General features: G+C 40.9%; 2 protein-coding genes across 4 annotated transcripts in view; one reads left to right on the forward strand and one right to left on the reverse strand.

The window, feature by feature from the left end:
* The window catches only part of WRB (tryptophan rich basic protein), a 6,772-nt gene extending 2,411 nt beyond the window's left edge, over positions 1-4,361 (forward strand). The window contains exons 3-5 of the mRNA XM_027634958.1: positions 197-264; positions 1,570-1,684; positions 3,143-4,361. Of these exons, the coding sequence (XP_027490759.1) occupies positions 197-264; positions 1,570-1,684; positions 3,143-3,216 (257 nt within the window). The 3' untranslated portion in view covers positions 3,217-4,361. The remainder of the gene's footprint in view (positions 1-196; positions 265-1,569; positions 1,685-3,142) is intronic.
* A 965-nt stretch (positions 4,362-5,326) lies between these two features.
* Positions 5,327-19,822, reverse strand: LCA5L (LCA5L, lebercilin like). 3 transcript variants are annotated; one of them, XM_027634930.1, is made up of 8 exons: positions 19,801-19,822; positions 16,240-16,567; positions 13,411-13,919; positions 12,261-12,398; positions 10,397-10,490; positions 8,022-8,125; positions 7,608-7,737; positions 5,327-6,097 (listed from the first exon to the last, which is right to left on the reverse strand). In XM_027634930.1, exons 2-8 carry the CDS (start codon positions 16,412-16,414, stop codon positions 5,529-5,531), a joined length of 1,719 nt encoding a protein of 572 aa, XP_027490731.1. In that variant the 5' UTR covers positions 16,415-16,567; positions 19,801-19,822; the 3' UTR covers positions 5,327-5,528. The 3 variants fall into 3 exon arrangements, with proteins under 3 accessions (XP_027490731.1, XP_027490744.1, XP_027490736.1); XM_027634943.1 differs by lacking the exon at positions 19,801-19,822 and having other exon boundaries at positions 13,411-13,518; positions 13,630-13,919; positions 16,240-16,528; XM_027634935.1 differs by lacking the exon at positions 19,801-19,822 and having other exon boundaries at positions 16,240-16,578.
* Positions 19,823-21,832: the final 2,010 nt, after the last annotated feature.

The raw sequence follows: 21,832 nt of genomic DNA on the forward strand, positions 1-21,832 counted from the left end.
AAGAAACTAAGGTGTGAGATAAACTTAGAAGTTTCTTGCAGAAGGGTATTTTTAATATAGCAATGAATCATTTTGAAAAAAGAGTTTTCAGCGATGTAATGTCCTGACTTGAATGAGATATTAATAAATTGCTAATTTTATGTAAGGATAATTCAATATTGTAAATAATCACAGAGTAATTTTTTTTCTTTAACAGTGAAAGCACGAACTGCCCAATTGGCCAAAATAAAGTGGGTTATAAATATTGTATTCTACATCTTACAGGTAAGTAAATATTTTGTTATGAATACAAATGAAACCTAAACCTCAGTAGTGTTACAATTCTCTCCTGCATTTGTTGGCTGGTGAGTGGCCACACGGGTGCCCAGCACAGGAAGGACGTGGAGCTGTTGGAGAGAGTCCAGAGAAGGCACCAAGAGGATTCCAGGGCTGGAGCAGCTCTGCTGGGAGGAAAGGCTGGGAGAGCTGGGATTGTTCAGCCTGGAGAAGAGAAGCTTTGGGGTGACCTGACTGTGGCCTTCCAGGGCCTGAAGGAGCTCCAGGAAAGATGGAGAGAGACTATTTCCAAAGGCCTGGAGTGACAAAACAAGGGGGAATGGCTTCAAACTGACAGAGGGCAGGGTTAGATGGGATATCAGGAAGAAATTGTTCCCTGTGAGGGTGGGGAGGCCCTGGCCCAGGTTGCCCAGAGAAGCTGTGGCTGCCCCTGGATCCCTGGAATTGTCCAAGGCCAGGTTGGACGGGGCTTGGAGCAACCTGGGCTAGTGGAAGGTGTCCCTGCCCATGGTAGGGAGTGGGAAATGGATGACCTTTAAGGTCCCTTCCAACCCAAACCATTCCATTATTATGATTCCAATGACACAGTGCATGCCAAGTGGAAAGAGTTTCTTAAAATGGAAATGGGAGATGCTGCTGATAAAGTCTGGGAGTTGAGGATGGAAGGAGTTTTGTGTTTCTGGTTTTGGGGTGACAGGATAGGAGTTTGTCTTGCCTCTTTAATCACGGGGGGGTTTTTCATTAATTTTACATGTTGCACCGGATCCAGGAAAGTTCTGCTCCATGCAAATGTATTTTATTTGTGTTTCTGAAAACAAAATATGCCCTTGCTGAGGATGCAAATCTCCACTTGCAGCTGCCACACGTTTCCCCACGGTGCCTCATCAGGTTGTCTCTGTAGTTGTGACTTGATGCCAAAGAATTGGCTGCTAATAAGGATGACAGTGCTCACCCTGAAGATTCCCGAGCTGGATTTCTAGCAGGGAAAAATTAAGGCTAAAAAGAGTCATCAGAATTTACCAAGTGCTGTGATTGTGTTTGTCTCTGCTGGACTGGAACCAGAGTCTCAAAACAAATCAGCATTTTCCATGTTCTACAGCTACCTCTGAGTGCTGTGTATGAATTTAGGCTCATGCAGAGTTTAAAAATATCTTGAACTTGCTAAAGAACGAGATAAAATAACAAAGAAACAATTCCCTTTAATTAGAATTTATTATTTACTGTTTCAAAGTAGCGTCAGGAATGTACTTTGATGTGTGTTATTCCCCAAGCTAATAAAACTTTCCCTTCCAGGCTGCCTTGATGATCTCCCTGATTTGGAAGTACTACTCTGAGCCAGTTACTGTGCTTCCAAGCAAATGGTTGGCTCCTCTGGAGAGGCTGGTGGCCTTCCCTACAGGGGTGGCAGGTAAGGAAAAGGACATTCCCAAGCTCCCATGGATTAACAGCACTGCTTCTGCACCCCCTTTATTCTGACTCCCTTTATTCTGTTCCCTGTGTGTTCAGATCTTGTTTGTGAAAACTGGGAACTGAAATGGGCTTTTTGTCATTTCTGTTCGTTTTCAAACAGCAGCTTTATCTCCTTATCTGTACTGAAGATTTAAATTAGAATTATTTTTATTTTAAGGAGTCCACTGAAATAGTAGAATTGGGTTTAAAAGTGGGTAAATACTTCATAGGTGTGGCTGTCTTACCTGCTTTTCATATAAATTGCTGAGGTTTCACAGTGGTAACTCCAGAGTGGTTGTTCCCTGTGAGGGTGGGGAGGCCCTGGCACAGGTTGCCCAGAGAAGCTGTGGCTGCCCCTGGATCCCTGGAAGTGTCCAAGGCCAGGTTGGACAGGGCTTGGAGCAACCTGGGCTGGTGGAAGGTGCCCCTGCCCGTGGCAGGGGGTGGGAAATGGATGATCTTTAAGGTCCTCTCCAACCCAAACCATTCCATGATTCTGTGATTTAGTTTTGCTCTCTGTTGGCATTTTGTCTTGTGTGTTCCCACCACGTTTCTATTGCAGTTTTGCCCACTAAAATCCTTTTCTTCTGGCCAGTTTAACAAATTGATGATCAGAACAGTGGCAGAGGTTTGTTATCCCTGTCCTGAGGGATGAGGGACAGGCAGGACAGGGTACGGGGTGAATCTTCATATTTTGCTCATAAATCCTGCCTGCCTTTGGAGGAATTCCAATATGTGTTGGTGGAATTGTGTGTTTGTATGCATGATTTGTATCCAGCATGTTTACTACACAAGAGCAGTCTGCTTCAGGGGGAGGGAATAGTCCTTGGAAGGCTTTTATTCCTTGGAAAGGAATTAAAAAGGTTCATGTTGTGTCCACTTTCAAATCTTTTGTCCTGGTTTATGGAGTAAATAGATCACTGTTGAATTCTAGGTCACAAACACAAAAATGTCTAAAATCACCCAAATTGTACTTTCTTCACATATTTGCTATGAGCAACCATCTCCTTTTAAAAAGGCTGAATTAAATTTCAAAGGCTTTTTGCTTTTTACCTCTCTCAAACCCTGAATTTAGATTCAGACAAAGCATCCTGTGACTTGCCAGGCCTTCAGCTCCAGCACTCCAGATGTTTTTCCCTCAGGTCCACAGCAAATGTTTTCAGCTTTTTTTACCTTTAGTTTTAACATATCACACTTTGGCTCATTTTTGTGTGTTTGGTGCTCTTTTCCCGAGGTTTTTTTGGAGTTCTCTGCCATCTCATGGAGAGACCCACTTGGATGTAAAGAGATGTTTTGTTCCTGTTCACCTCATAACTTCTAAGTTCCGTTTTTTACGCTTCCAAGGTAGTTTTTAGATGCCTGTGTTCCTCAGGGTTATTAAACCAATGATTTAAACTCTGGTTTATATCTCTTCCAGGTGGTGTTGGAATTACCTGCTGGCTCGTGGTTTGCAATAAAGTTGTGGCTATCATGCTGCACCCCTTCAGCTGAAGGAATTCCACTGATCCATGGAATCCTCAACTGCATTTTCACCATTTTCACTATTTTAAATTAATTAAAAAAAAAAAAGGGAGAGTTGTCTTTCATGAGACTGAGACAATCCTTGTTATTCCAGTTGGATATCAGTCAGTATTCCCTTGGATTTCTCTTCCCAGAGGTTGTCTTTTTTGGGGGGGGTTCAGTTTTGAAAGAACAGCATTGCTGGTTATAGATCCTCAGTTTGGGTCTGTTCATGGCAAAACCATAAGATTTTGGCATGGCCTGTGGTTACCAACATCTAAAAGGGTTGGATTTGGGGTTTTAAATTGGGAATGGGCTGGCATTAGGAATTAATTTGGGATCTGTGCTGTTTCTTTGCTGTATAATAATGGTGGTTTCACCCCCACATGTTTGGTAGGTGCTAAAGGGCAGAGGGAGGTGGTTTGGTTGGCTCAGGGTAAAACAGAGTTTCCTTGGTATTTTTTACCCTAGAATTGGAATATTCCTGGGCTCTCCTAAAAAATAACCCATTGATAGATAAGTTCAATCAATTTTTATCTCTTAAGAGACTCCCTTAGCCAAACACAGGATGGCTGGATACTTTTTCCTCCCTGACTTTTAAAATTCATTGAATTTTTTCCTGGTTTTATTGATAATTGACCTTTCCTTACTTGTTTTTTCTGCTTCCCAAACTGAGGATCACTGAAACCATTTCCTTCCATGTTTCACTGAAACTGTTCCCTTCCATGTTTTGGGAGGAAAGGTCTGGCCAACCTCCTCAAGCTCCATTTTAATAAAGAGAGAGTAGAAAGTGCTGTTCCTGCAGAGGTGATCCTGTTTTAGCGTCCCACTCTGGAATTCCCACAGTGGAATGTATCTCTTCTGTTATTCCAGGTCCTTCTGGGGCCAGAAACCCTCCAAAATGAGCACTGCCTTTAGAAGTCAGATCAAAAGGTCATGTTATGTTGTGTGTATATATGGATGAAATGTTTGGGGTTTTTTTATTGTTAATTTAAAAATTAGGGGTTTATACTCAGAGTTACATTGGGCCAACATGAAAATAGATACATTAGGTATCAAACATAAAAAACGTTGTGATTGAATGTTATGTATTATTATGGTTTTATTAAGGAAATAAAGCTTTTCAAGCCCTCTCAGGTTTCCTGATCCCTTTTTTAATGTTTAGTGCAGTTTTCCTAAAAAAAAAGAACCAAGTAACCAACCAAAAAACAAAACAAAACAAATAAAAACCAACTCAAAAACCAAAAAAACCCAAGTGACAAAACAAACCCAGACCCACCAAAATCCAAACCAAAACAACCCCCTGTGTTCTTGAATAAGGAAATACTCTTGGAGTCAACAGGACTAATTTATTTTTTCAAACATCTGAACTTTGAAATATCTGAATATCTTTGTCATCTTTAAAAGCTTTTGCAGTGTAATTTTAGAAGGTTTTCAAGCTGCTGCTGCCTTTTAAAACTAACAGAATACACCCCATTTTTCCTAATTTCACATGGTTTTAGCAAGTGTTTTGTGAATTACTATGAGGAACAAACCATAATCCTCCTCCCCTGGCTTACATAACCTTAAACACAGGATTTTTAAAGGCTTTTTGGGAGCTGGCCATGCCTGACTTCTCCTAAACAATAGTTTACTCTTGCACATTCATCTTTGGATGTCAGCTGGGGAAGTTACCAGGCAAACTGCTTTGATAAGTTGGAACAGTGGGAAAGAACGAGGCTTTAGAGGTTTCTAATGCTCGTGAAAACAATGGAATAGCAAATTATTTTCGTTACAGGCGAGTTCTGGAAGCTGTTTGGGGAGGGAAGAAAATAAAGAAGTATTTTCTTTGATTGCATTGTTGGGGCTAACCCAAGATGAACCTTACGAAAGCGGGTTTGTCGTGTCGTGCTGAGCTCCCAAATTCCAACTGCTTGAGGATGCAAAAACCTGGAAGTTACCAAACAAGGACTGACTTGGGCATCTGATAGCAGGTAAAAATGTTAAGGGACTCTCAGTGTGATGCATTTGCAACACACAGACCAAGAACAGGAGAACGTTCTTCTGAGACAATATTTTGAGTGTCGTGTCGGAAAACTCGTGGAAAGAAACTACCAGTGCTTTTAATACACATTTAATGAAGGTAAAACGTTTGGTTTTAACAATTTTAACAGTTTTACATTTTAGAAGTTGGAATTTTCCCAAGATAAGTTGCTATAACTTGTCTAACTGTCAGAAATGCTTCGTGTGTTCTCGGCAGTTTGTTCACGTCGGGCGCTTCCCGTGACGAACTCGCCGTGGAGGTTTGGAATGTGGCCTGTGTCTCATCCTGCATCCTTGCACCTCGTTCCTCTCGTGTTGGAACTCGAAGGGTTGTCTCTCTGAGCAGCTCCTGCTCCAAAAAGTTCTTTCATAAGCTGTTTTTTCCTCTCAGTAAATGCCACGTGAGCACGTCCTTCCGCTCCGGCGGCTCCATCCTCTTGCCTGGGCTTGGTGTCTTTACCAAAGGCTGGCTCGTAGAGCCCAAAGGAATTTTTCCCTCTGGATTCAGCTGTTTCAGTGCAGCCCTGCCCTGCCTGTCCCTGGCTCCCTGCTTTGGGGTTTCTACCTGACGTGTGAAGCCCCTGATGCAAATTCTCAATGGCTTCTGAGAATGTGTATTTTTTTTTCGGCCTGACGGGTTTTTTGTTTGGAATTGCACCTTCATTCCCTTCCTTCCCACTGTTAATTTGCTGTTCTTCTGGCTTTTCTCCCTTTTCAAATTCTTCCACTGCATCTCCCTCTTGATTGTTGTCTTTTACACCATGACTTTGAAGACCTTGTTCAGTTTTCATGAAGTTTTTCAACTCCCATTTGAGCAATTCTGTCTCTTTTCCCTTTTCTTTCATAAATCCTGAAAAAGTGTGTTCTTCCATCAGTAGCCTGCCCTCCCTTAAATACTCTAAAATTAAATATTTTGGGGTTTAGGAATATAAAAGAATCAGGAAACATTAGAGAGCAAGTTTCACATCCTTATTTCAGTGCTTCAGTTGTTACTGATGGTCTTTCAGTCTTGGGGGTTATGACAATGCTCTTTATAATAAATACAACAGGATGGGGCAAGATTTAAACAAGATCATTGTGCCATTGAATGCAGGTTAATGTCTTTATTTTTACCTTTTTCACAATGTTTAGTTTTATTAAGTGAATTTAGCTGCAAATATCATCAGTAGTTCCTAAACATAGGGCCAGAAAAGTCATGTACAATGCAACAGAGAAACTATGTGAGATCTGAACTCCAATTGTCATTTTCTTGCTGTTGAGTGGAACTTGGATATATGTAGGATTTTCCTTCCCTTAATTCATAACAGGGTTGCTCGTGGAGCAGAATATACAGCAACTCTCACCTGTAAGTGAGGTGGCTCCACTTTTTAGTAGGAAAAGGAATACAGTAAATATATTTATCTTGTAATAGTTCCTGTGCTTTGGAGAGACTCACAGGATACCTCCAGAATGAGGCAGAGTCTTAAAGGAGAAATATGAAGGTGCAGCAACTAAAAAAGCTGAGTAAGGCTTCAGTAGGAAAGTCTGGTTTTCAGATTTCCCAGGTTTTCAGACAGAGATTCACAGGGAGCATCAGGAGCCCTGTGTTTCCTGCCAGTTTTAAAAGGGAATTTCAAAGGCAAATGGCTTTGGTTACCTGGTGGGGTCTGGAAAGGCAGAGTACAAAGCACAGGAATTAACACAGCCCGGATTTCAGGCTCTATGAAGTGACCTCAACCTGTTGCACCTCTATAAACGTGTGGCCTTTGGGTGTCCTGCCCTTTGGGAAGTGTTTACCACGCTGGCATTCAGATCTTGGCTCTTCCTACGAGCCTTGCCTTAATGGAAATCACATGGATATTTCTAGAAAGAAAAACTTGGATAGAGGAACAAATGCACTGGCTTCTTCTTTGTTCTGTAGAATTACTTCACAATAAAGATGTTTGTAATGAGTCCCTTGCAAATAACTTTTACATGAGTTTGCATAAAATCTATTTACAGTCATCACTGTAATGAGGAGGAACTCCCAGCCCTTGAAGTCCTTTTCTTTCCCCAACCATAGGAATACACATTCCTACCAGCTGGCATGAAGATTCCCTAAAAGAATTTGAGATCAGTGTTTGATTAGTGTGGAATTAACACCTCTTAGTTATACTTTCACAGATAAAGCACTGAATTTTTACCAACCCGAGCAGGAAGTGCTTTTGGAAGAGCAGCAGGATGGAGATGTTGGATGCTGCAGAGCTGCTCTGCTCTGTGTGACACCACCTTAATTCATCATTTGGAACTCGTTCCTGTCAGTCAGGTGCCAGCTAAATTACCAATACCACTGGAAATTTGAAAGGATCAAGAGAGTTTGTGAGCCAAATTACAGAACATACCTCTGTGTGCTCTGTTAGAAGTTTTTGGCACCGGTGTTTTCTTGGTTGATTGATTTTCTGTTCTCTGAGCATCTGAGTTCACTTCATTTGCTGCAGCTTCTTCATCCTTGTCTTCTGAAGACTTTTTCTCCTGTAATTGGCAATTAGAGGTAAAAAATAACAAGGGAATGCTTGTTTAGTGACTTTTAAAAGTGCACTTATTAAAAGATTAGTAATTTCCATTGCTGGTACATTCTTATTTTGCATCACAACATATTTTTCTGCCCTAGAATTACACTCGTGCAAAATCCACCTCCTGGGAAGTTAAGATGATGGATCAGGCTATTCAGGCACGTTACTGAAACTTAGGGAATAACATACAGCTTGGCTGAGAGTTTGAATAAGGGATTAGATTTGGATCCAGATCTTTTTTACCTTTATGAGCTGGATTGGGCTTTTTTCTGTGTCCTGGTGCTGTGACAGCAGCAGTGCTCTGAAACTCTCTTTATCTACTTGTACTGCTCTGTTTACACTCAGACCTGGTAAAAAGGACAGTCACTGGCAGTACAGCAGTTTCTGGAATTGTATTGTTGATATAAACAAAAGACATCTCTGATGACCAATAATACTGGCACGTGGCCTAGGATTTAAACATGTTTTTTTAATGCATGTCTTAATGTCCTTTAATAAATCCTTTGTTCTGCTTGATCTATAAATGCTGAAGCTGGAGCACAAAGAGTTAGCTGGACTTCTGAGCCTTTTCATCTGTACATCAGTACATCATATATATATAATTTATATATATTATACATAAACATGTATTAAAAATATACAAAGTTCTGTTCAGATAGGACATGCAAAGACTGATGAACGTGTCTATTCCCTAGAGCTTAATTGGGCTTAATTTTTGACAATGTAAATTTAAGAGGTCTGGTATGAGCCCTCAACTTTTGGATTCCTAAATCTGGGCCTTTATGGAACCCAGCTCTTCAGAGCAAATGTTTAACACTGTTTGAGATATTGATGGGGTTTGGAAGAGATTTCAAGGGAGAGATTGAATGAGATGCTTAAAGAAATAGCTGGATGGAGATGGGATGGAGAATATTGATCTTTTATTCTACTTTTGGGATAATTTGGACATGAGTGCAGCAGCTGAGACAGTTGCTAACACAGCAATAAAAATGGGATTTTACCTACGTCCACACTCATCCTTATTCCCAGTTTCGATCCCAGAAATCAAAGCAACACTCCATAAAAACGGTGCCCTCCCAATGCTTGCTCTGGGCGGTGAAAAGGTCGCGAGGTGACCAACCCGAGGATCTCTCTGATGTTGCGGAGGGAATTGCCCTTCCCAGCTCCTCCAGCCCTTTTCCCATCAGGAATGAGCGGCGCGTTCCCCAGATCCGGGACTAGAGGGCGCTGCACCCCCAGGTGAGCTGGTGGCACCTGCGCGCTTTGCCCTCGGGAAGAGCTCATGGAATCGGTGGATTCATCCCATAAATCCGTTTTATTTGCGTGCACAGGGAAGCCTCCCCTTTCTCAGGAGTGTTAAAAAACACAGCCCCAGATTTCGTTTTCAGTTTCCTGCTGGCTGAAAACTTTTGGGAACATCAACTAGAAAAAAACGACCTGGAGAGGCAGCTCTTTAGTGGTCTGTCAAAGGAGAATTCAGCAGTGAAAAGGAAAAAAAGTGTTGTCAGGAATTCCATCTCTAGGTTTCCAAATTAAGTGGCAGAGAATGAAACTTTTATTGGCCAAAAATTCCAAAAGATCAGACAGCTCTGCTTGGAACCTCTTAATTACATGTCTCTCCAAATGAGCTCCATTGTCCTGCTTAAAAAAAAAAGTAACTAAAATAACCAATGTTGATTTAAGCACCAGAATTTAATAGGAATATTGTATCAGGCCATGTGGGAGTAAAATTTTTAAAAAAACATTAGTTATGTGGGAAACTGGAATCCAAAGCTTCATTAAAAAACCATGTCCATCTTGGGATGAGAAGCAGGAATATGTTTTTTTCTCAATTTTACACCTTGAATTCCCAATCTTCTCCCTGTAGTTCACTTGCAGTTAAGGCAGAGCAATGGATTTGCAAAGGTGAGGGAGAGGAAAGAAATAAGCAGCTGAACATGATGTATTGGCACCATAATTTGAGGAATTCTGTGGGAATGTGCAGTATTTCCAGCAGACTGGTTTGCTGCCATGTAAATTTTAAGTGTTCTTTGGTATGAAAAAAGTTCCAGTTTCTCCTTCAGTTTAGGAGCAGGAATTTTAGGGCCAGTATTTTAAAGAGGTGCCTCACCCAGGGAAGTGTTTAGATCATTAAGTGCCTAATTAAGGGTGTAATTAAGACACTGGGGTGTCTCAAACAGCACTGGATGCCTGGAATCAGGGAGTGGAATCCCAAAGGCAGCTGCTCCTGGAATGTTTGATGGACACAATTCCATAAAGTAGATATTTCTCCCCAATATCTGCCTGAGCATCCATGTGAAAATACTGTTTAGTAAAGAGTTCCTTCTTCCTTGATACAACTTAATTTCTATTGTTCTTTTCTATCACTCCACTATTTTATCCTAAATAACATCAATTCTGTGCATGGAATTAATCTCTTTGGGATTAAAAACCAAAGGATCACTCAGGACATATATTGTTTTCTCTCAGATGAGACCATCAGACTGGCCTTTAAACTTCCTTTTTAACCCACATAAAAGTGCTACACTGGCATTTATTTTGGAATATACCCCCCAGTTATAAAACAATGTAAGTACCACATAACTTAAACAGAAAAGAAAAAAGGAATATACACTTACTTTGCTCCTGAGGTACCAAATCAATCCTGTCCTTCAGGGTTTTGGGCATCCTATTTGCATAGATATTTTTTATATAAAGCTGCCTGTCCTTTTCCTAAGAAGAAACAAAACCTCTTAAATTTCTAATATACATTAAGAATTACTTTTTACCAGCTTAGTTTTCCCATGTTGGTAGAAAACCATCGGTGATTTTGCTTTGTTCCAGGCCTTGTGGTGACTGTGTCATTTACAGAAACAGGAATCTGCCATTTTTTTCCAAGTTAAAATTCTCCCTTTTTCAGGCTAAGAACACCTACATGATGTTTTTCATAACACAACATTCAGAACATGAAGGTTTCCCTCATGATTTTTTTTTAATTTGTTGTTCTATTTTTTTTTCAGAGTAAGTAACTTTTTGCCTTTATTTCATTATTTAAAAATTTAATTATTATTAAATTGATTTATTCAGTGCCCTTGTCCTCGTGTGCTCAGTTGTTTTACAACCTCTTGCTTTGGTGGTGACATAAACTCCAGAGCACACTTTTAATATTTATTTAATAAGATTCCTCTTTCCTTGCTGAAATCTAACTTGAACACAGGAGAGTGATTTCAGCACCACTCTCACCACAGCAGATTTTAGTGTGGAAAAAACAGGAGCTTCATTTACTTTGACAAATTACAGGTTATCCTGAAAGTGTGTCTGAATAGCTGGAATGGCCTGGAATAAGCCAGGAGCTCAAAACTATGAATGTGGAAGAATAAACTCTGTTCTGGCACAGAAATAAGGTTAATTAGAATGTCTGGGCTTCTTTGTGATAAAACAATAGAAGGTTTTGTGGATCTAAATGTACCATTAGAGAACTGGACACACAGAGAAAGCTGCATGGAAAAGAGATGAAATAGAAATATTTTAGAGAAATTTTAAGGTGAAAATTGGATTTTACACTGATTTGCATTTTGAGACAGTTTTATATTGGTGTTGCTGGGATTATGATTATTCCCATCTCCCAGATCTGCACCTCCAGGCAAGGAAAGACCAGGAGGAAATTTCTGCCCCTGATACACGGGGAAGAGGCATAAAGAATATCCCTGTGCAAAAAATGGAAATCTCCATGAATCCTCAGTTCTGCCCTTCACAATGTCTGGGAAAACTTCCCTTAACAACATCTTTCACAGGCATTTAATCCCATTTAGAAAGAGAAAGCTCCCCAGTGGGATCAGCTCTATGTAGAAACAAACAATTAATTAATTAAAATGTATTTTAACTGTATTCCAAACACAATTGTTAAAAAGCTACATGAAAATTAAGGTTTTCTGGAATATTCACAGTTTTTCTTGATTAAAACTCATCTGGGATCTCATTCCTGGCAGTTTTGGGTTTATTTCTACCTAGTTTTCCTGTATGTTTGGCTTACAAGCACTACAGAAAGTGTTGAACTGGACGGATTTGTCCCAAGAACATTTGTCCAAAAACCAATCTGGAATTTAAACAAACCACTGAAACATTTCCATGAGTCTTCTTGTCAAATTTTAATTTTGCAGATTGTGATGTTTGGCTCACTTTGATTTGATTTTTCTCTAAGGGAGCTGATTTAAAGTTAGTAGGTGAATAAACTGACCCAGATCTGGCAAAATAGCAACACACTGGTGTGGATTTTTATTCGATTAATCTCTGTTTCAATTACTTATTGAATTAATTTGAACCTTTGACAAATAGACACCACAATAATTTCATCATTTGATATTTTGACTTTTTTTGACCTTAGATCCAAGCAGGAAACAGAAATCCCATTAAAAAAATAACATAAAAGAACAAAAGGAACAAGTAACGATAAAAGCACGAATTTTCTTGTAGGATCAGAAACCTGTGTACAATCTTGAATACCTTAATTTTTTGGTGCAGGGAGTTAATTTCCATTTTCAAATTCTGTGTGATTATTCCAGCTTCCAGGGCCTTTTTGCTCTCACTTGCCAGCTGACGATTAAAGGTGTTGTTGTTCAGCTTCAGCTGCATTTCAAGACTCTTAAAAAATGATACATTTTACCATATGAACATACTCAGTGTGATTGTTGAAAAATTTCAGTTCTTACTAAATTTAAAAAAAAGTGTGTTAATACAAGGAAAACTGATTACATTATGTATAGTAGTAGTAATTGTATAATAATTATTATATCAGAATAACTATATTTTATTATAAACATGACATGAAATTATGATGAAAGATCTGAAAAATTACTTTCAAAATAATAATAAAAAAATTGTTTAAAACCTAATTTCACTAAGCAAAAGCAAAGGTTTTGCCATCAATCATAAAAATAAGGCTGTACATTACCTTTCTGGTGGATTAATAAATACAATTATCTTTGAGAAATATTAAGACATTTCTGCTCACAGAGAGCTATTAACTGAGGCAGAATAAGGAGGTTTGGTGCAAATGGCAATTAAGAAATTTATTGAATATTTTATTGAGTATTTTATCATCAGAACCCAGTGCAATGCACTGGAATTATAGTTCTAGACCTGTAGGGTGGACACCCAACCCTGTGTGCTTTTTATAGCTGCTCACTGGGGCTTCTGTAAACTGAAAATTTTCAAAAGAGGGGTTAATTCAGCTGTTTATATTTTTGTTTTCTCTAGGATTTCTTGGTTCTTTATTTATTTAATTTTATGCCTAACAGACCCCATAGAAATTAGGAATTAATTCCTGAAGGACGATGGAAATGTCACTCTTCCAGTTTTGTATTAAAAACTGTCCCTGTCTTTGTGTCCAAAGGTCAAATAAAATAAAGATGTTAAAATGAGATTAATGACCTTCTCTGAAACTTCCTTGCACTTGAGACAGCAGTGGATTAAAAAAATTATTCTGTTTTACAGGATTGTATCAGAATCATCAATGTAACAAGAAGCAGCCAAAACTTTTCTGTTATTATTCCTGTCCCAAAACCTCTCCTACCCAGTGCTCCTGGTGGGTCCCTTCCCATCAGGACATTCCACGATCCAGTGTCCCAAAAATCCAATAATAAGCAGATATTACCTGTATTTCCTCATCCTTTGCTTCCAGTTTTTCAGTGAGGACCGACAGCCTGCGGTGAAGTTCCTCTCTCCCTGCGAGACCTTTGTCTTCTGACAGCACAAGCAAAGCCTGCAAAGCATCTTTAACTTTTAGCAGCTCCCCTTCAACTTTCCTGAGCTCCTTGGAGGTGTTTCTCTCAGATTCCTGGGACATCCTCAGGAGTTGCCTTAAATTCCTCACCTCATCATAATGTCTGGCTGAGAGATCCTCAAAGTAACTCTCTGAGCTTTTGTACCTCCCTATTGCTTTGGATTGCCTCCACTGGAGCTGCCTCAGGGCGTGGTTTTCTAAGCTCGAGGCTTCTATTTTCCTCTGCAAGTCAAATATTTCGTTCTTCAGCTCTTTGATTTTGTGGAGCCTGGCTGATGAGATTCTCTGAGCGGCTGCATTTTTGTCCTGGGAGATCACGTTGCTCTGCAGGGTTAAATGGGAGCAATGGTGTGTCTTTGGAGCTGGGAATGTTCTTCCTCCTGCGTTGAGAGCAGAGTGGCATTGAAATATGGGAATTCTTGGAGGCATCTGAATCACTGGGTGGCTTGTCTGCTCACAGAAATTCTGCTCATCCGACTCCACAACTCTGGTGTATTTGATAAAATTCCCAAAGACTCCACTGTTCAATGGGCAACCTGCTCTAGTGGAAGGTTCCCTGCTCGTGGCAGGGGGTTGGAATGAGATCATTTTTAAGGTCCCTTTCAACCCAAACCATTCAGTGATTCTATTATTCAAGTATTTCACAGGTAAATCCATTAAATATTTTATATCCCTGTGTACCTCTGTGGCTGTACTGGGCCACAGCCAACAGGAATAACTTAGTGAAGGGTATTGGTGTTAAAACATTGCCCCAGAATCAATGGAAATAAATTTTCTCCCTGTAAATCACTCAGTTCACTAATTTAGGCACAATCTGGGGCCTGGTGGACCAAATTCAGCCTATCTAGAAAGATCCCCAAGAGGAAGAAGCTACACCTTGAATGGATGCATGATAGAAAAAAAAAAAAAACCAAACAATTCTGTGTTTCTATGATTTAAGCATTTCACAGGTAAATCCATTAAATATTTTATATCTCTGTGTATTTCTGTGGCTGCACTGGGCAATAACTGACAGATAATCAGAGTAACCTCCAGCTCTTCAAGGACTCAAAACCCACCATGATCCCAACAGCACACGCTGAAAAGTCCTGCAGCTGGGATTTCTAACCAGCTTTCCAGAACTTTCAAACCAGCTTTGAATTAAACTATATTTTTACAGGCTCATTAGCATAGAACAGGTGCACTTGTGTGCATGGTTTTTAAACAGAAATTGAAAAATATATATTTATGGGCTACATCCTCAGTGTGTTGTCACCCTTTGCCTTCCCTTATGGCCAGGGTTCTGAGGGAATTACTCTCATTTTCCTTTCCTGAAGCAGAATTAGAATTTGAAAGTAGTCAAGGCTGTAAATTTGAATGTGTTCCCTTTTTTCAGGCATATATATTTGATTTTACTACAGCTCTTAAGGCAGCATTTTGCTGGAAGTTTATTATGATTTATACATCACCTAATATTTTATGGCAGGGTCAAACCTAAAAAAAAAACAACACCAAAAAGACAGATCTTTTCAAGAATTTGTGTTGAATACAATGTATTCTGTAGCACAATTCCACTGCAGGAAGGCTACCAGATGACCACAAATGTTGTCATACAAATATTTGCAAAATTACATTATGTTCCTATTTTATTTTGCCAGAATGGAAGGAGAGGATGGAAAAGGGAAAATACCTTCCTGTAAAAGCTGTCAAAAGTACTATAAAATCTTTACATTTCATTTCAAGCAGTCATGAACAAGTAAAAATAACCACTGTGTCCAAATTATATATATATATATATATATATATATATATAATAATAACCACTTTATCCAAATTTATACATATATAAAATAAATTATCCAATACAGGTAGAGGCCAATAATGGTTCTTTTGCTAACTAGATTTAAAAAAAGTCGTTATTCTTTCTGGTTCTGTTATTCTTTCTGGTCTGCTTGTTTCATGCCATTCTGACTTCTAACAGCAGCATTTAACAGATAATAACAGAAATAATCAGTGGTTTCTCTCTCTTTTATTTGATTGATTTGCATCTTGGAGCTTTGGCAGATTGAGATGAAATTTTGAAGCTCAGCAGGAAAAGGGTTGTTGGGTTTGCACTCATTTTTTGATGTGGTGTGGTAGGATTTGGGAAAGGATGGGTCTAGATATTAAAAATGCAGACATGGAGTGATTCTTCACTGTAATATTTACATAAATTCCGTGCACATTTACATATTAGTTCTATATGGTCATTCTGTTGAGGCATAAACTTAATTTTGCATGACTAAGTGGCCGAACCATGGGGGTTTTCTGGTAAAAATTGACACTTTTGTGCATTATTTTTAATCATTTTCCTGATGAAAGGGTTTTTCAGGCTCATCACGATATGCAAGGTCAGAAACCAAAGTGTGGGAGAGCCATTTTCAAGCCCCCAGACTAAAGCTGAGGAATAAGGATTTCAGAGGTGCTCCCACACCCCAGGTGATTATCCTGCCTCTTGGATGGCTGAGTATTGTGGAATAGCACAGCAGGGAATCTCTGTCTCTTTTCCAACAGTGTTTGAAACACGAGTTTTTAATTTCTTCACTGAAAAAACTGTTTTTTCTGTCTTCCTAATTATTGAAAATATTGCCAAAGAAAGCGAAAAACTGTATTTCACAAAAAGAGTCTCATAATATCAGAAAAAAACACCTTTTTTGTCACCTTGAGGGAAGAGACACTGACCTTTTTTCTTGTTTCCCATCCTCTTTTTGCCATTTTTCCGTGTTTTCTTCTCTTCAGTTCCTGTTGTTGCTAAAGGTTGGCTGCCCCTGACTGTTCCAATCACTGGCAAAGCCCTTGGGAATGTCAGTGGGAGAATATTCCCTTGGATCTTCTCTGCTGGGTGGCCAAAAATCATGACCTTGCTCTGGCTGCTGCTTCTGGTTCTCCTGTGCCTTGGGGGATCTTCAGTTTTCCTGCTTTTTGTGCCACGTTCCAACTCCTGTCATGGAAATATGGAGGGAAAAATCACCTGAAGTTCGCTCTGTGTTATGGGAGAACGTGGAAATCCCTGTTAGGAATCAGAACATTATTGAGTGGTTTTGAGCTATTGAGTTGTTTACAGGTAGCACAAACACCAAAAAGTGTTCAAATATATTAAATGATCCTAAGAAAAACTCAGTTATCTTAAAAAAAAAACACACCAAGCACTTCTCTTTAATCCATGAAAATAATTGTGTGGTCTGTAATTTGTCTCCAAAATGAACTGCAATATGAAATATACTGGTTTTATCTCAGAATTTACTATGAGAGCAGCCTGTATTTTTTTTTTTTTAAAGGTTTGCAAGGCATTTCCATTTAAATGGAAATAGATACCATAGTTTGCTTCCTGTCATGGATACATTTTCTCCAGGATTTAATTTAAAGGAGTGTAATTGTATTTATTCTCAACACCTGCAAAGTGATTTACAGTATTTAAAGAAAGGAATTGTTCGAGTCTCCAGAAACTGAGTGTTTCTATCTGTGCTTTTATAGTCTTTTTAACTTTCTATTCATGTCACAAAAGTATCATTTAGTAATATTCTTGAAGAATTAGGTAGTAAATCAGATCACAACATTAACTTAGGCATTAAAATAGAACAAAAACCACCTTAGCTGCCATATTAATATTATAGGTAGAGGATATAGAAGCACCTAAAGCTGCACAACAGAGTATCTTAGACTGAAATAAAGCTTTTCTTAAACTTCTGGGATGTTGTTTATTTTCTCTATTTTTGTAAAAACAAACAAAAAACCCCTTGTAAATAAAACCTCACAATGTAATCAAAGCCGTGGTTGTGATAAAAATTATTTCCTGGGGTATTGTCCAATCCATTTAATTTTCTTACTATCACATGAAGACTACTCAGATCACAGTTTTATAGATGAAGAATTTTATTCTGCAGTTAAATAAGTTGTATATTTGGGGGTCTCTGAAGTGGGCGTGGCAACTATGTAAAAGAAATTTGAGGGATATTAAAATGATATTTTAGTTCAGATGGATTTCAAAAAGCAGCCTTCAATAAATAATACGTGAGAAGATACTTTTGGAACATTCTAACTCCTTTGTCGGCATTTTTGCTTTGTGGTGGCATTTCATTTTAAATTATTACATTTCTTACAGGAGGGAGGGGAATCATGTAACTCCCCAAGAAAATTAAAAAGTTTAATTCAGGATTTCACAAAGCATTTTATGTTGAATCAAAACAGTTTCATTACTCTTAATTCCCTTACAAGAACAAGTTTTCCTCGTGGAATACTAAGGAATGCCAGGGTCCTGCTAAATGTGAGGCAGTGCAATAATCCCTAAGAGATGAGAAATCATATTTTGAGCATTAGGCAAAGCCCAGCTTGGCACATAGATTTGTATTTGTGCTTAAATTTGATTTGGCTCTGCCAACAATTTCTAGGCAATTTGTCTTCAAATCAAATTAGCTGAAATTGAACTTAAAACTCCTGCTTTAATTTGTTTTGATGTGAAGTGTGGGCTGAACCTCATCATCCAGCTTTGAGAGCAGGTGTTGAAAAGTAAATAAAATGGAAAAGGAGAAGACAGAAAAATAAAAGGTGAAGGACAAGAAACAGAGAAATGAAATGAAAGATATTGCAATGGAAGGAAAAAGGCAGGAGCTGAAAGGGGGGGCTGGAAGGGACGAACACCAGGAGAATTTATGTTGACAAGATGCAGGAACAAAAATAATTCGGACCAAATCCATCTGACAGGGATGAAAATGCCATTTCAAGCATCCATAAACAGCAAAACTGTCACAGGAAAGAAATAATTGTCATCTATGTGCAAAAAAAGAGTAAGTAAAGGAGGTGGGAGCCCGGGCAGGAGAGCATGGTGTGAATTCCAGCCCCACGGAGCAGCAGCCAAGTCCTGAGCCCCAGGGGAGCTGAGCCAGGTGCCAGGACCCACCTGCTCCCTAAGGAAAGGTGTATCCAGGACCTCCTGACCTGCCACTGGCTCCTCCAAGGGGCTCCTCCAGCCCAGCAACCCCAGGAACACAGGGATCCATCCCCAGGTGGGGTCCGACCACCTCAGGGACCTCAGAGCCCTGACAGACAACCCAATATCCTGGCAGCCCCCTCAGTGCCTCACCTGGAAAGACAATTCCACACCCAGCCCCATGCCCTGGCAGCCCCCTCAGTATCCCACATGGAGAACCAATCCCACACCCATCCCCATGCCCTGACAGCCCCCTCAACGTCCTGGCAGTTCCCTCAGCGTCCCACCTGGAAAGACAATTCCACACCCAGCCCCATGCCCTGGCAGCCCCCTCAGCATCCCACATGGAGAACCAATCCTACACCCAGCCCAATGTCCTGGCAGTTCCCTCAATATTCTGGCAGTTCCCTCAGCGTCCCACCTGGAAAGACAATTCCACATCCAGCCACATGTCTTGGCAGTCCCCTCAGTGTCCCACTTGGAGAGGCAATCCCACACCCATCCCCATGTCCTGACAGCCCCCCCAATGTCCTGGAAGCCTCTTCAGTGTCCCACCCAGAGAACCAATCCCACACCCAGTTCCATGCCCTGGCAGCCCTCCCCCCCAATATCCTGGAAGCCTCTTCAGTGTCCCACCTGGAGAACCAACCCCACACCCATTTCCATGCCCTGACAGCCCCTTCAGTGTCCCACCCAGAGAACCAATCCCACACCCAGTTCCCATGCCCTGGCAGCCTCCTCAGCTTCCCACCTGGAGAGCCAATCCCACATCCAGCCCCATGTCCTGCCACCCAGCCTGCCACCCCATTGCTCCGCTCTCCCTGTCCCCCTGTGCCCCCCAGGCAGGGGATCCCACCTTGTCCTCTACCCTCTCAATAAACCTCCTCTATCCCTCCCCACTTTGTGCCGTCCCCTCACGGCCTCCCGAGCGTCTCCCCCGCCGCCATTACCGGCGTCCATCGCCGTTGCTGTGGGGAATGGCGGCAGTGCCCCGGGACTGGGTTCTCACCCCTTCCCTCCCTCTTCCCTCACCCCGCACCCAGCAGAGGTGCCTGTGTGTGTTTTTCCACCCTCATATTTCCATACCCCATTGGGATATTAATGGGAATTTGGCAACTTGGGGCCCTGCTGTGCCGCAGCCACGGAGATGTCTCACATGTGGAGTCATGGCCTGTGGACCTCAGAGCTCAGTGGTCAGACCCAACAGGCCCCAAACTCGGGTTTAAACTAAGCATTCCTATGTTAAAAAGGGGAAAAGCCCTTCAGAACAAAGTGATGTTTTCCTTGGGATGGGAGTTGTGTCCTGAAGCCCTCACCTGCCATTCCCTGTAGCTCCAGGAACGGCTTCTCCACGTGGGGGTTGGTGATTGTTTCAGGGGTTAAGCGGAGCAGAAATAAGAGTTCATTGGCAATTCTGCCACAGAATTTGACAGTGGATGTTTGATGGTGCAAATATTTATGGCTTTGAGTATACATTGAGTGTACAACTTCCTTGTGAGGGGAAGAGGAGGGGTAGGCATTGATCTCTTCCCTGTGGCGACCAGGGACAGGACCTGAGGGAATGAAGTTGTGTGATGGGATGTTTAGGTTGGATATCAGGAAAAGGTTCTTCCCCCAGAAGGTGGCTGAGGGCTGGAACAGCCTCCCAGGGCAGTGGTCACAGCGCCAAGGCTGACAGAGCTCAAGAAATGTTTGGACAACACTCTCAGGCACAGGGTGGGATTCTTGGGAATGGTCCTGTGCAGGGCTAAGAGTTGGACTCAATGACCTTGTGGGTCCCTTCCAACTCAGCATAATTTGTGATTCTGTGAAATTATTAGCATCCTTATCACTAGGTTTATCATCATGCTTTGATGCCAATGACCCCTGCATCCTTTGATTGCACTTCTTCAGACCACTAATAAACAAATCATTTGAAAATGTTAAATTCCAAATGGCCCATCATCTCCTAGGCTATACTCACATCCAAAATCTCCTGGGAAACAAGGATGAAAAATAACTTTTGGCTGTAATTTATGTTTTTTCACTTATGTGGGGTTTTTTTTCTGTTGTTGTTTTACAGGAAAATGCTCTGAAAATACCTACTTTTAATAGGCTTTTTGCTGGACCTCCTGTTGTCTCTCAAAAGTAAAAAGAAATGACAGATGGTGAGCCACATAGTGTAAACTATCCATAGTTTTATTTTTAGTTTTCAGTGAGTGTTTTCAGGATCCCAGTTCCATACATGGAGTACTGCATTTCCAGCCTCACAGAAGGGTTTTCACAGACAAAAAAAATTCCTTTCAATAGTATATTTACTATTTGCTTTATTGCTATTTAATAGTGCATTTGGTCCTACCTAATCAATCCTAGAAATAAAGTGTTATATTCTATTGTGAGTGTTTTCAGGATACTGCTATATTAATCCTAGCATATGAAATGTGTGTAAGCCCCTTTTAAAACCTAGGCCAGTTTCACCTCTGGCGTAGGGACAGCTTTACTGAACTCACATTGCTCACTTAGAGCAGAAACAAACTTTGCCCTCAAAATTTGAAAGTAGTCTGTTATCATTTAACATTCTTAAAATACCTCTCATGCTCAGAGACCTCCTTGAGCAAATATGTGCAGGCAGCCAGTGAATTGTGGTCATCTCTGGGGTAGAAGGTGACAACCAGATGGAAGAAGAGCATCCTGGATAATGAGAGTAAAATGGGGAGGTGGGGGCGTTTCCAAAGTATTCTGAACCTCTTCTTTCACCTTATGCTCTGGAAATTTTCACTGGTGATGCAAAAAGAGGGAGAAAAGGCAACTGTAGGTTCTGGGTGCATGGAGTCAGCCAAATCAACCCTCTCAGTATCAGGGAGGGAAATCCCTGAGCCTACAGTGAGGACGATGAGCTGAATTCTTTAAAGCTGAGTGTTCATAACCAAGGCTTATTTCAATGTGCTCTCTGCTGTAATTACTTCTGCATCTATGCTCCCCTTGCCCTCTCCTTATTCCTTCCCCTTCTATAATCTAAATTTTCCAGTTACAACTCCAAAGCCTGGTTGTGATCAAGGAAAGGGCACAAGCTCTTTTGTGCAGGCGACAGCAGCGACAGCGCCCATGCAACCCGATGGCTTTGTGATTGCCCCCAGCTCCCTGTCCCTTCTCACTTGTCCCTTCCCCCTCTCCCAAATATTTCTCCAGCCCTGTCTCATTGGTGCACTACTCTCCCTTGCCTTTTTTGGGCTGCCACCCTGTCAATCTAATGCAATAAGGCCGGGGGCAGGTGCAAACCCCTTGCTACGGCTCCTCTTACGGACCAATCCTCGTCCCAAAATACCTGAGAGCCAATGGAGTGGGAAAACCCGGGACCCCGAGGAGAGG

Source organism: Corapipo altera, unplaced genomic scaffold (genome assembly GCF_003945725.1).
Source record: "Corapipo altera isolate COAL_440 unplaced genomic scaffold, ASM394572v1 0, whole genome shotgun sequence".
NCBI lineage: Eukaryota > Metazoa > Chordata > Aves > Passeriformes > Pipridae > Corapipo > Corapipo altera.